The 14,420-nt window shown below is 46.8% G+C and overlaps 1 protein-coding gene across 9 annotated transcripts in view; it reads left to right on the top strand.

Annotated features, from left to right (window-relative positions):
* The window catches only part of CUEDC1 (CUE domain containing 1), a 137,156-nt gene that overhangs the window by 95,306 nt on the left and 27,430 nt on the right, over nt 1-14,420 (top strand). For all 9 annotated transcript variants that reach the window (XM_030222513.1, XM_030222507.1, XM_030222508.1 and 6 more), the window contains 4 exons: nt 3,887-4,497; nt 9,761-9,888; nt 11,939-12,065; nt 12,828-13,002. In XM_030222513.1, coding sequence (XP_030078373.1) covers nt 4,198-4,497; nt 9,761-9,888; nt 11,939-12,065; nt 12,828-13,002 — 730 coding nt within the window. In that variant the 5' untranslated portion in view covers nt 3,887-4,197. The remainder of the gene's footprint in view (nt 1-3,886; nt 4,498-9,760; nt 9,889-11,938; nt 12,066-12,827; nt 13,003-14,420) is intronic.

Below are 14,420 nucleotides of genomic sequence, written 5' to 3'. Positions count from 1 at the left end.
AGGGAGAACAGAAAGCTTACTACGTAGGAGCGACAGACCGCCTGAAAAATAGGTGCCATCGCTGTTGGAAGTCCATGTGGGGGACAAGTTGCTCCCCTGGCTCCCCACCTAGCTACACCTGCCCCCCTGGCCCCCCCCCCCTGGCATTCTCAACCTTGCTACGCTTCTGGTTCACATGCTTTGCTACACAATGATATTCTTGTTGATTCTTCTTTCTGAATAAAACGTATCATTTTTACCTGAGTTATTTAGTCAGTGGGGTTCTGAGGTTCATAGGTGCCAGCTCTGTGGGTGCTGTGTGCAGAGGAGTAGCCTAGTGGTTAGTGCAGTGGATGTTGATCCTGGGGAACTGGGTTTGATTCCCGCTGCAGTTCCTTCTGACTCTGGGCAAGTCACTTAACCCTCCATTGCCCCAGGTACAAATAAGTACCTGTATATACTATGTAAGCCGCTTTGAATGTAGTTGCAAAAACCACAGAAAGGTGGTATATCAAGTCCCCTTCCCTTCCCTCTGATGTGAACCCTCTACTTAGTAACCGGTGGCCCCTCCTTGAGCATCAATAACTTTCATGTAACTGTTGCTTGGTCTTTCACATTGCCCTTGAGGAATTTTGGTCCATTCTTCCAGGCAGAACTTTTTCAACTCTCTGACGTTTGAAGCAGGGGCGTATCTGCGTGGGGCCACAGGGGCCTGGGCCCCCGCAGATTTCGCCCTGGCCCCCCTCCCCGCCGTCAACCCTCCCCCGCTGCTTACTTTTGCTGGCGGGGGGCCCCAACCCCCGCCAGCCGAGGTCCGACCCGCAATCTCCATATTTCGTCTTCCTCCGTGGCCATGTGCTTCAAGGAAGTAACGCTGCAGTGCTGATTGGTTGAATCGGGGGAGGGTTGACGGCGGGGAGGGGGTGGAGAGAGGCAGAGGCGGCGGCGGGGGCGGGGGGGGAGGGAGGTAAAAATGTGCCCCCCCTCTCTGGCTCTGGCCCCCCCTACCGCCGGATTCCAGATACGCCCCTGGTTTGAAGCCCTCACTGCCCCCCTCCCAGTCCAGCTGCTTCCTACTACTACTACTATTTAGCATTTTTATAGCGCTACAAGGCGTACGCAGCGCTGCACAAACATAGAAGAAAGACAGTCCCTGCTCAAAGAGCTTACAATCTAATAGACAAAAAATAAAGTAATCAAATCAATTAATGTGTACAGGAAGGAGGAGAGGAAGGTAGGTGGAGGTGAGTGGTTACGAGTCAAAAGCCCAATGCAGCCACCGACAGTAGTTCTGCCTCCCAGGGATAAAAAGTGGCATAAGGGTATGGTATGATCTGCATAGAAGTATTATCCCAGCATTGAATGTCCTGGGATAATGCCACTGGTGGCCAAAAAAAAGCACAGCGGCATTATCCCAGGACATTCAATGCTGGGATAATGTTTCTATGCAGATCATAACAAAATCTGCAATATGGTAGACACCCATGATGGTGTGGATAACATGAGGAAGGACTTAGTGAAGGTCAGTGGCATACCAAGGTGGGGGCGGTCCGCCCCAGGTGCACGCCGCTGGGGGGTGCCGCGGCGCGTGGCTGTCGGCACGGAGTTCGCTAACTTCACTCGTTCGCTGCAGCTCCCTTTGCCCCGGAACAGGTTACTTCCTGTTCCGGGGCAGAGGGAGAATGCAGTGAACGAGCGAAGTTAGCGAACTCAGAGCCGACAGGCGCGTGCCGTGGCACCCCCCCAGCGGCGTGCACCGGGGGGGGGGGGTGTCATTTCGCCGGGGGGGGGGGGGGGTGCATCGGCGATCCGCCCCGGGTGCCATCCAGGCTAGGAATGCCACTGGCAAAGGTAGAGGAATGGGCTGGAATTTGGCAGCTTAGATTTAATGCTAAAAAATGCAGGGTCGTATGTAACGTGCTAGTTACTCGCACACAAGGTTTAACACCAGTTGCACATAATGTAGCAAGAGTTGCTTATCCACTGCTGCACTGGCTGAGATCATTTTCATGTAACTTTCTTTAATTCATCCACTTGTTTTCTAAACCCCCGATATACAAAACCATTTAACCAGCCAGGAAGGGCACCTGTCCAGTTAAATGGTACTTAGCTGGCTATCTGGCAATATTCAGCAGGAATATCGCCGGTTAGTGCCCAGCAGATAGCCGATTCTATAGCTTGATATAACCGACTACCCGCCAATTTTCAGTGCATCGCCAACTGTTAGAGGGGCCCTTTAAATGAAGGGTTGCCATGTGGCTACCCGGATCTATTGCCGGCCCAATGCAGCCACCGACAGTAGTTCTGCCTCGAGCACACACTATTTCCGGTGCTATGGGAAATTTTTTTCTGTAACTGTTAACGCTGCGCTAAACTGGAGGTGCTGGCAGGTTACCGTGGGAGCCCTTACTGCCACCTCAATGGGTGGCAGTGAGTGCTCCTCCCCCCCCCCCACGTGCCCACATGGTAAATGCAATTTTACCACATGGCCATGTCGATTTTCAGCCTCTTTTACCCGCTGAGGTAAAAAAAGGCCCTGGCGCGTGGCAAAAATGGCTGCTACCACTACCGCAAGGCCCTTTTTACTGCAGCTTGGTAAAAGGGCCCCTCAGTGACCAAATTTGGCCGTGTCAATAGCAGGCCTATTTTTGGCCGGTTCCAACTTAGTTGGCCAGCGCTGAATATTGCCTCGGCCAGTTAAGTTGGAACCGGCCAAAAATACATCAGATATTTAATGCCAGTCACTGGAAACAGCCCGGCATTGAATCTCCAGGATCAGCGCTGATGGCAGGAGGCAGGCCCAGCTACCTCCCACGGTCTGAATATCGACCCCTAAGTACCTAGTGTGCCTGAACGTAACCCACCCACTGAAAAAGATGTGACCAAAATCCAAATATCTTATCTGCTTATATGTTCCACCTTTGCTTACACCCTATGCTGTCTATTTAGATGTTTTATTGCGCATTGTGTTGACATTGTAAGTAGAATACGTTTGTATTGTTATTTGAATATTTTTACTGCTCGAATTGTCTATTGTCTATATTTGACCTATTCTTGCTGTATACTGATTTGGGTGGATTTCTTCAAAAGGTGGTAAATAAATCCTAATAAATAAATATTTTGGACCCAGTATTTACCAATATTTAACCAGACAGGAGAGGCTTATGCTCAGTTAAATTGTGCTGACAAGGTAAACCTGGACATTCAGCGGTGTGTAACCAGATAGCGCTACTGTATATCCAGGCAGTTCTGGGGCAATCTGGGCAGAACAGGAAGTTACCTGGTTAGCAGCAATTTTCAGTCTAACCAAGTAACTATCCGGATAAAGTTAGGACAGCAGAAAAGGCTATACAAACTTTATCCGGTTTGTTATCCAGGTACTGGATTGAATATCACCAGTATCCGAATAAATACCAGCGCCCACGTTATACCTGGATATACAGTGCCAGTATCCAGTATGTACGACCCAGCGCTGAATATCCAGGTATAAAACAGCCCACAACGACTGCTGTTTAAAAAAAAGGCTGACCACTGTGGGCCTAATGTTGCCCCCTTAATTAAAGGGTTGGAGATGCTTTGGAGATAGAATTTATAGCACCCATGGGAGAAGGGTGTCTCCACTGTTGTGGAACAGTGACGCCTTGTGGCCAGTCTTATGGTGCAAATGTACCAGGTTCTGGAGAGTACTGCTACTAAGAATTATTGCTATGATGGGTGGGCTGAGCAAGGGATGGTGTAATAGCTAGGAGGAAAATCACCAGTTAGTTGCAAATAAAGGATTATGAAGTCAGAGCCCCAGGAGAGGCCAGTTCTGATTGAGCTGGCAGTCCCCCCCCCCCCCAAAAAAAAAAGCAGGAAGAGCATGTAGTGAATATATTTTGAGAAAATATGTTTTGTTTCTTTACAGATCTAATATGTTCCAAAGCGCGAAGTGACTCAATATCTTCTTCAAATATTTCTTCCCCTTGGGAGGACCTGAAGAGAATATCTTGAAGGAATCTTCATATGTAGAAAGTCTGCATGGTAGCTGCGGACAGTTCTGGAAAGATTTTCCTCATGGCAATGACTTGCTGGAAGTATGGCATTGGAGCTTCCTTATAGGAGAGCCTGAAAGCACCCCTTTCTGCTCTCAGATTTATTTGTGGGGAGGGAGAGGGTGGCTGCATTTCAAAGAGAAATTTTTAAGCGTTAAACATTTTTCAAAAACAGTTATCCAAAATGACAAGTCTGTTCCGCCGGAGCAGCAGCAGCAGCAGCAATGGCGGCTCACGAAGGAGCTCTTCTACGCAGGAACTGAACAACAGCCGTCCCGCCAGGCATGTGCGCAGGCTGGAGTTCAATCAGGCCATGGAGGACTTCAAAACCATGTTCCCCAATATGGACTATGATATTATTGAGTGCGTGCTGAGGGCAAACAATGGAGCCGTGGACGCCACTATTGATCAGCTCCTACAGATGAGCCTGGACAACAGCAGTTACGATGACAGCTCGGACTCAGATGACAGTATTCCCCCAGAGGTAATTCCTGTCTCTTATGGGGGAACGTTTCTCACGGTTTCTCTGCTTTAGTAATTTGTAAGCCATGAGTTGGGTGGCAGCTGCTGTTGCCTTGTAGAGCCCTTTCCCGGGTTTTAATGAAAGATGTGAATTGTGGTGGAACTTCTTTATAATTATGAAACTGACTGTATGCAGCAATGGCAGCCCATAGCCTCTCTTGGGTTTTCTTCTTCCTCTGAATTCACCACAGGCCAAGCCACAACTTGTCTTCTGCTTCAGAAGCATCCCCATTCTGGAAGTGCTGTCTTGACTTTCAGAGGAGGAACGAGAGAGAGTCAGAGAAAGGAAGAAGAATATGGGACCAGTTTTCAACCAGCACAGTGACTGGTGCATGTTAAGCACCAACTGTAGTATTTCATTTAATCTAGGGGGGTTTGCCTCAGGATGACCTTACCTCGGATATTCAGTGTCGAGGCATGCATGGCTTCTGGCGTTGAACATCCAGGTATGTCTTCTGACCTGGAACTCACCACATAAGGTTAGGACAGCTGTTTTGCTATAAGAACATACGTGTTTGCCATACTGGGACAGACTGAAGGTCCATCAAGCCCAGTATCCTGTTTCCAACAGTGGCCACCCCAGATCACAAGTATCTGGCAAGATCCCAATACAGTAGAATACACTTTATGGTGCTTATCCTAGAAGTAAGCAGTGGATTTTCCCCAAGGTCATGTTAATAATGGCTTATGGACTTTTCTTTTAGGAAGTTAGCCAAACCTTTTTTATTAGGGACAGTATCAGTACCTGAAACAGAAAATTGTAAACCGCTTAGGTCTAGGCGGTATATAAATACTGAAAATAAATACATAAATAACTGCTTTTACAACATCCTCTGGCAACAAATTCCAGAGTTCAATTACACATTGAGTGAAGAAAACTTTTCTCCAATTTGTTTTAAAATTACTACTTAGTAGCTTCATTGCATACCCCCTAGTCCTAGTATTTTTGGAAAGTGCAAACAAGCGATTCACGTCTATCCATTCCACTCCACTTACTATTTTATAGACCTCTATCATATCTCCCCTCAGCCATCTTTTCTCCAAGCTGAAGAGCACTAGCCACTTTAGCCTTTCCTCATAGGGAAGTCGGCCCATCCCCTTTATCATTTTTGTCGCCCTTCTGTGTACCTTTTCTAATTTCACTACATCTTTTTTGAGATAAGGTGACCAGAATTGCACACAGTACTCGAGGTGTGGTCTGGGCTGCCGAGAGAGGGGGGGAAAGAGGGGACAAAATTCCCCGGGCCTTCAAGGGGAACCTGGCGCCGCAGTCCCCTCCACCCGCCCCCCTCTGTCCACCACCGGGCCAGGCCCCCCTGAATTCAAATCATAGCACCTCACCTCGACCTCACTCCGTGTGAAAGAAGCACAGCAGTCTGCAGATTGCCTCCCTTCCCTCCCTGTGTCCCGCCCTTGCACAAGTTACATCAGACGAGGGCGGGACACAGGGAGGGAAGGCCCAAAGGGAGGCGATCTGCAGACTGCCGCTGCTGCGCTTCTTTCACACGGAGCGAGGTCGAGGTGAGGCGCTATGATTTGAATTCAGGGGGGCCTGGCCCAGTGGTGGATGGGGTGGGGCAGGTGGAGGGGGAGCAGCGACGCCACGACCTCGGGGGGGTGGGGCGGCCTTGCCCCAAGCCTGGCCCAGTCTCTTGGGGGCCCTGGGTGTGGTCGCACCATGGAGCGATATAAAGGCATTATTGAATCCTCATTTATGTTGTTACTTAGCCGGTCAGCGGACTGAATATCACCTCTAACTGGTTAAGTTTCTGCTCCACACCTGGCCCACCCCTAACCTAACTGATTAGGGGATGGATGGTTAGTGGTAATATGCACAAAGGCAGGGAATGAAAGGATCCAAACTCCACAAGTCAGGATGTAAAAAAACAGGCTCAGTTTATTAACAGATACAGGAAAAGCAACGTGCAATGGGTACTCCAAATAAATAGATGACCCAACACTGTAGTGTTTCGGCAGAAACACTGCCTTCTTCAGGGGTCCTAATATGAAGTACACATGGCATGTATTCTACTAAACAAACTCCACTTGTGGACAGAGATGCCGTTCATTCATAGCGGCTTTTTAGAGCGTTCAGTGATATATATTTGGAGTTTGTTTAGCAGAATAAATGCCTTGTGTACTTCATATTAGGACCCCTGACGAAGGCAATGTTTGACAGCTTGAGGTATTATGGGCATTCTTAGCACAGCAGGAATCAAGTCTGAGGAGGAGCCTAGTGGTTAGTGCAGTGGATTTTTAACCAGTGGACCCAGGTTCAAATCCCACTTTAACTCTTTTATTTTCTTTTTTATTGTGAACCCTCCAGAAAAAGACCTGTTGTACCTAAATATATAAGCCACCTGCAAACCGGAAGGCTATTGAAGTGGTGTACATTCAGGTACAGTAGGTATTTTTCTGTTTCTGGAAGGCTCGTAATTCCAACATAAAGGAGTCAGAGTGGGATTTGAACCTGGGTCTCTTGGTTTAAAGTCCACTGCACTAAGTACTAGGTAGGGACATCTGTGTGGCCATGAATGCTGCCAGATAGACATCCTTGTCTCTGATTTTTTGCCATTCATATGTTGAACATTTCAATTTGTAAAATGGCTGTTCATGCTGGACGTCCTCGGCACATAGATGTCCATCTCACATATTTTTGAACAGGAAATCCTGATGTATTTTCTGTTGGAAAATACATGCGAGATGGACATCCATTTATGATGTTATGAGCTGTAGGCCTCTATCCTGACTTGGACATCCTTTCGAAAATTCCCCTCCATGGTACCTGGCTATGCTCGGTTGCATTGTTTTGAGTGAATTAATATTTTAATCAGTGGCTTAGCCTAAAAGCAGTTTTGGGTGGGTCAACAGGTAGGATGGGTGGGCACTAGGGTTGACAACGTTTTGAAAAAGAAGAACCTGACACTTGATGTACCCCTCCCCACCACATTGAAGGCTAGGGGAAGTACAAGAGATTACACTCTTCAGCCCCCATTGAGCTACAATCCCCAAGCAGACATATGCTTCCACCATATGGTATTAAAGCCAAATAAATTCAGCATCCACAGAACTGCCTGGCCCTCCCCCACCAATGGATGCAGGACAGTTCGCCATAAAACTCACCATACAAAGAAAGACATTTCTGATTCTAGTGTAATTTTAGTAACTGCAACATAAACTCACATACACAGAACACAAATGCCAAATACAGAATAAGTGATCACAAACTAGAAACTGAAAGTAAACTAAAAGTCCAAAACTGAAAGATCTTGCATGTAATTCAATACCAGAAAAATAGAAAGAGATGCATTTCCTCCTGTACTGTGCAAAATATAAAGATAGCACATGTCAGGGATAGTGTTAGTGGAGGTGCAATTACCCTTGGTTAGGGTTACCAAAGAGGCCCCACCCCCCGGCCTTCACCCCCCCAAGAAAGCCAGATTCTATAAGCAGTGAAAGTAACAGAAATGAATTTTCTTCTGTAGTCTAAATATAAAATTAGAAAAGATGTCAATTTCCAAAAAAGCAGACATCCATGAACAGCATGTCCCCCTTTCCTTTCCTTCCCATCCACAAGCAGCTTGCCCCCTTCTCTTCCCCCCATCTATGAGCAGCTTGTCCCCTTCTCTCCCGGGCCTACCTTACAGCCCTGGTGGTCTAGTGCCTCTTCTGTGAAGTCTCGTGAAGCCACTGCTTAAAGTCTCGGCAGCCATTTTCAAGAAGTGGCAGCAGCGGGGAGGTCAATGGCAGTGGGCAGGAAGTAGTGGGGTTCTTTCCTGTCCCGAAGAAGCCAATAGACCACCAGGGCACACTTCGGTAGGTTGGGAGGGGGGAGAAGGGCAGCCTGCCCATTTGCCTTCTCTCCCACCAGCCAACCAGCCGGCAGTCCAGATACCTAGACAAATGGGCTTGCTGAAAAAACTGTCCGGACCCCTGACAGTCCCCTGAAAAGGAGGATATGTCCGGGGAAATCCGGACATATGGTAACAGGGAGGGCCCCAAGGCTGATGGAACCTAAAGATGGCACAGCTTGGTAATGGGCTTTAGGGTCCTTTCCCAGATTTTTGCAATGGGACCCAGCCATGTCTAATGCCAACTCTAGCAGATATACCTTGCAAAAACTGGCATATTCTAAGCCCTAAATAGAAAATGAATGCAATTTTTGTATCTTTTTTGTCTGGTAATTTTATTTTTCTAATTATGTTGGTCCCAGTCTCTGGTTTCCTCTGTCTTCTTTTAACTCTCTTGCCAGGGTCTCCTGTCCATTTGACATTTCTTCTCGTTCCATATTCACCTGATCCCACCCCATCCAGCTTCTCTCCCTCTCTCTTCCCTTCCTCCTGCACCCCTCCTCAAGGTCCAGCATCTCACCCTGTCTCCCACTGTGTGTTGAGCATTTCTCCCCCTCTTTCTATTCCTGCAGTCTAGCATCTTTCTCTTCCTTCTCTCATGCAGGTCTTGCATCTTTCTGTCGTTCTCCCTCCTTCACTCTCCATTGTCCTTCCAACTTACTTTATTTCTGCTGGCAGCAACTCATACAGGCTGGCTCCAGGGTCTTCATTCTGCCATGTACTGCTCACATGTAAACATAAAGTTGCATAGAAGGCGGGACATGGCAGAGGGAAGGCCCCAGAGCTGACCTGTATGAATTGCTGCCAGTGCTGATAAAGTAAGTTGGAAGGACCAAGGGGGCTGAGGGAAGGAGGAGGACAGAGAGATGCCGGACCTGCAGGAGCTGGGAGGGAAGGGAGAGAGGGATGCTGAACCATAAGTATCTGAGGTGCGCTGATTTTAGGTAGGCCTGGGCCCACCTGTGGCTACTCCATTTAGGTTCAAGTGGGGTATAAATGTTATAAATAAATAAAACAAAAACACTTCTGATTTTAATAATATAATGTGACATAAAAAGAGGGTTTTTTCCCCACACAGATCTCTAAGTACCCAGTTCATAGACCCCCTGACACCCATCCATGGACCCTTCCGACCACAAGTTAAGAACTCCTGAGCTGAACATACTGTCTTGAGATACACCAAGTGCCTGCCGGTCTCATCAAGATAACAGTGTTATCTCACTGTTATGCTTCTTGAAGTGAGATGCAAAAGTAATTAGAGAAGCTGGTTGCTGCGATTTAAGGGTTCTGCTGTGGTAATGTTGTCTCGTGTTCCGTCTTTTGTGGTATCTTTACACCCAGCCCCTCATGTGCTTCTGTTTGGGGTTTGTTCAGATTTTGGAACGAACTTTGGAGCCTGACAGTTCTGATGAAGAGCCACCTCCTGTGTACTCCCCTCCAGCCTATGACCTGCACGTGTTTGACAGGCAGTACCCGCAGGCGCCGCCCACCCCACCACCTCGGTAAGTGCTACTTTTAACCAATCAGCTGATTCATTCCTGGCTTTTGCCCCATTGTATGCAGGGAGGTGTAGTCTGTCTTACTTACTTCATGTGTACTGTGAGGTAAAGCCAGAACTGGATTCACCTTTCTAGTAAAAGGGGACCTAGTGGGAAACCCTAGTTATAGCTAAGGTTGTCCTCTCATTTAGCTTATACTAATGACCACAACTCTCCCCCCCCCCCCCCACACACACACACAGCTGTGAGAACTGCCCTTGTTGCACCCAGACATGGCTGACCAGGGAAGTGGAAGACCTGACCTCAGTATTGAACTGTGGAGCTTCTGAAGGATACTACGTAGTGTATAGCAAAAGATTTATTGTAATCCACCTTGAAGTAGTTGTCGGCTAAGCAGAATATAAGTGCCAAAATAAATTGAATCTGTGCCAGTGACCAGGTTGGCCTCAATGCCCACCCAACTTGTATCCTACAGCAGGTACCCTGGTGTTAGTAGAAGCTACTCTTCCATTGTGCCAGTTCTAGAATCTTTTGATACAATGGAACACTAACCTGATTCAGACATGAAGGACAGAAGATACAGTGGGACTGGGGAGTAATAATAGGGTTAGTTTCTTACACTGGAAAGGAACAGAAAGCCTGGAGGTAGGAATCTAACCATTTGGATGAGGAAAGGAGAACACCACAGATGGGCAGACTAGGTGGACCTAATGATCCCTTTTTGCCAGCATCTTTTATCTTTCTAATTCTTAGCACCACAGTGGAGGTAGTGGAATTCAGGCTTATTATACTGGTCTTGGAAAAGGGCATTGGGGAAGCTTAAATTGTTCATCCATAAAGGAGGCACCTTCCATAAGGTATGATGTGATACTACATCTTGGTCTTGAATTGTCCTTGCCATTTTCAGGGCACAGACCATAGAAGTCTGCCCAGTACTGGCCTTGCTCTCCAACTGCTGAAGTTGTCATCAAAGACCCACTCCAGCCCATCCAAATCTGTCCAGCCATGATTAGGGCACAGACTGTAGAAGTCTGCCTGGCACTGGCCTTGTTCTCCAGTTACTGAAGCTGAATCTGTCCATCCACAGTCAGGGCACAGACATAAGTATATAAGTGCATAAGTATTGCCTTACTGGGACAGACCAAAGGTCCATCAAGCCGAGCATCCTGTTTCCAACAGCGGCCAATCCAGGTCACAAATACCTGGCAAGATCCCAAAAAGTACAAAACATTTTATGCTGCTTATCCCAAGTCCATTTTAATAATGGTCTATGGACTTTTCCTTTAGGAAGCCATCCAAACCAAGCCGTAGAAGTCCACCCAGCACTGGCTTTGCTTCTCAATTACTGGTGTTGCCATTGAATCACCACTAAGCTTGTTTGGTTCCATGCCTTATATACTGTATTCCTTTGTGTTTATCTCAATCATTTTGGTGAAAGTCAAATAATTGCCCTTCATGTCTCGAGAGAACAAGTCAGCAACTGCAGTCTGCAATGTAGGCCATTTTCAGTAGACATGAATCCAGGCCGTATTTCTCAGTCATATCCCACATACAGTGTGAATGATATGCTCAAATGAACCATTGATTTAATGTTAACTTTGAACATAAGAATTGCTATACTGCGTCCGACCCAAAGTCCATCAAGCCTAATATCCTGTTTCTAGCAGTGGCTGATCCAAGTCAGAAGTATCTGACAGGATCCTGAAGAGTTGATGTGACCCGGCACTGAACACCTGGCTATAGAAAAACCTATGGCACCAGCAGAAAAAAAGAAAAAAAAATCTCTTGTACCCAACTAAATCTTTCCGCTGAATGGAGTAGGGAGTGGATTCAGTTAAGGTTCAATAAATACTGAAACAAAAACTTACTAATATTTCTTATACTTCTCTGATAAGTATTCACACAGATATTCCTCAATTGTCTATAGGACATGCTTGGAACAGTCCTCTCCTTCCCCTGCCTCCTCCCATTTCCAGATTGTGTGGGTGAGAAGGTGCCCTGTCTCTCTGTGAGTGACTTTTTCTGAAGGTTGGTTCTCTTCTTTGACACACAGGATCGATCTAGCAGGCGTCAGTTTCCCTCAGGCACACAGAAGGTACCGGAACTGGAACCCACCCTTACTGGGAAATCTCCCCGATGACTTCCTACGTATCTTGCCCCAGCAGATGGATAGTGTGCAGGTGAGACACCTTCTGTTCCCTCTGAGTCAGTCCCACATGATAGCCAAAGCTTGTCTCTGCCACCAGTCCTCTCATTAGTGGTGAGGCTTTCACAAGCCACCTCCTCTTTCAGGCCTAGAAATGGGTCTGCTCATTACCAATGTCAGACCACTCTTCTCTACCTGCTGAATGACTACGGTAGAATAAAAACATGGAGGTAAATTCTGTGGGGAAGGGACTTCTAGCTTTTTCATCTGGGGCTTTATGATTCACCTGGAGGCTCACCAAGCCAGTTGGGATTTCAGGTTTTACTCCAATGAATATACATGAGGCAGATTTGCATATAATGGGTCTCCAGTATATGTAAATTGTTCTCATGTATATTTATTGTGGTAATCCTGAAAACCCTCCTGGCTGGGCGTGCCTCTAGGAGAGGGTTGAGAAGCACCTCCTGTAGTGATCAACCAGGAGTCAGGGCTACCAGCCAGGTCCATGTCACCTGGACAAGGCTGAGCCAGCCCTGATTTATCCCACTCTGTCTAGGGACTTACAGGTCATATTTTTCTATGAGAAAGAGGAGGCGCATATTCACAGATAAATTATAAACAGGACAGGCTCAACCCAACAGATAGCATGACTGGTACTCCTGGCCAGATAGGTGTCACAAATGCATACCTTGCTGAGATCTAGTTCCCACTTAAGCACAAAGAAACGTGATCTGGGTGTTAGGTTGGGGTTGCTCTTCGATGGCTAGTCAATAGTTTCTGTCCCGCTTGTGTCCAGAGTCCCCAGAGCTGTCCTGCACCAGTGCAGTGTGAGGTCAGCCAGAGGTCGCTGGACCAGGAGAGGAGGCTGAAGCAGTACCTGAAAGATGAACGGATTGCCATCTTCCTACAGAACGAGGAGTTCATGAGGGAGCTGCAGAGGAACAGGGAGTTCCTTCTTGCTCTTGAAAGAGGTAATAAATATGAAAGCATTTCACTTAATGCATTACTTAGGCAACACATATAAACTGTCATCTCAATAAAGTTATCCGAATCTGAATTCCTGATATGGCATTACAGGGGAAGCGGAACAGCTTTTTAGTTGTAAGAGCCAAACAAACTTATCTCCAGCCCTTCCTCCAAGCTCTCTAGTTGCTGGTTCTGGGATGGACAAAATATTGGTTGGGCTGACCCTAGTAGCACACCCAAATCCACTGCCTATGTGTAGGGTTACCATACATGTGGAGACAAAAAAGAGGACAGAAAAAAATTAAAATAGTTGCTATCTTTACTACAGAAATATTTAATTGTAGTGTAGTTAATGAACACACATCAAACAGTGACTTACTTACAGTACAGCAGTAGACATTCTACTTTTAATGAATTTCTGGTTTTGAGTTTGACTGAGTCTGAACCTAAGCGTACTTATCATAAGAGCAGGTATTCATTTTGCTGACTTCTGCGATACGTGTGAAAGTCTTTGCATGACATATCCTTAAAATCATGCTGCATAAACAAAATTCCTTTGACAGATTCAACCAGCAGGGGAGCAGAGAGGGGATCAGCGATGTCTTTTTCTCTCTTTAGCACCTCCATGTGTCCAGACTGACTGACTAATAAGCCAGAGATGGTTTCTCTCATTATGTGGGTAGGTGTATTGGTCATAGGCACATAATAGAAAAAAGAGGACATTTCCCTAAGAATTAAAAATCCTGTAGGACATATCTGAATATGTCCAAAAAGAGGTCATGTCCTCTTAAAAGAGGACATATGGTTACATCTGATTGCCACCCTGTGAAGGTTTTGGACCACTCTGAACTTTACTCATATCCAGGGCTAGTGTTAAGGGGGTGCAAATAGGGCAATTGCCCTGGGCTCCCATGATATAGAGGGCCCCTAAACCTGCTTAAAACTGAAGGAGATGTAGCCTGCTGGTGGGCTTTGTGGTCCCTTCCCAATTTTCTGCCCTGGCCCCAGTATTTTTAACACTGGCCCTGTCCAGCCCCATATGTCCGTAAGAGGGCAGGAGTGGGATACGAAGTGAGGTGTCACGGGCTATTATTCACAGCCCAAAAGGCCACTTGGTTTTCCCTTTTATTATTAAATCACACAAACCATGTCTCCAAGGCCTGGACTCTGATAGACCTGCCCCCCCCCCCAGACCATATCAACCCAAACATTCATAATGTTCCCCCCTCCCCCCTCCACATGCTAGAAGCCAACTGGATAGCAGGAGCAACAGTGGACATTATATTCATCATTTATAAAGTGTTGACAATCAGGCTACGGCCCCGAGGGCTTAAGATTTGTAAATAAGGGTTCCAAATCAATGTAAATAGTTTCTTACATTTAGGGGATCCCCTCACCTCCCTTAGCCTCCCAAGTTGCCAAA

Source organism: Microcaecilia unicolor, chromosome 13, assembly GCF_901765095.1.
Source record: "Microcaecilia unicolor chromosome 13, aMicUni1.1, whole genome shotgun sequence".
NCBI lineage: Eukaryota > Metazoa > Chordata > Amphibia > Gymnophiona > Siphonopidae > Microcaecilia > Microcaecilia unicolor.
This window is presented reverse-complemented; position numbering and strand designations above follow the sequence as displayed.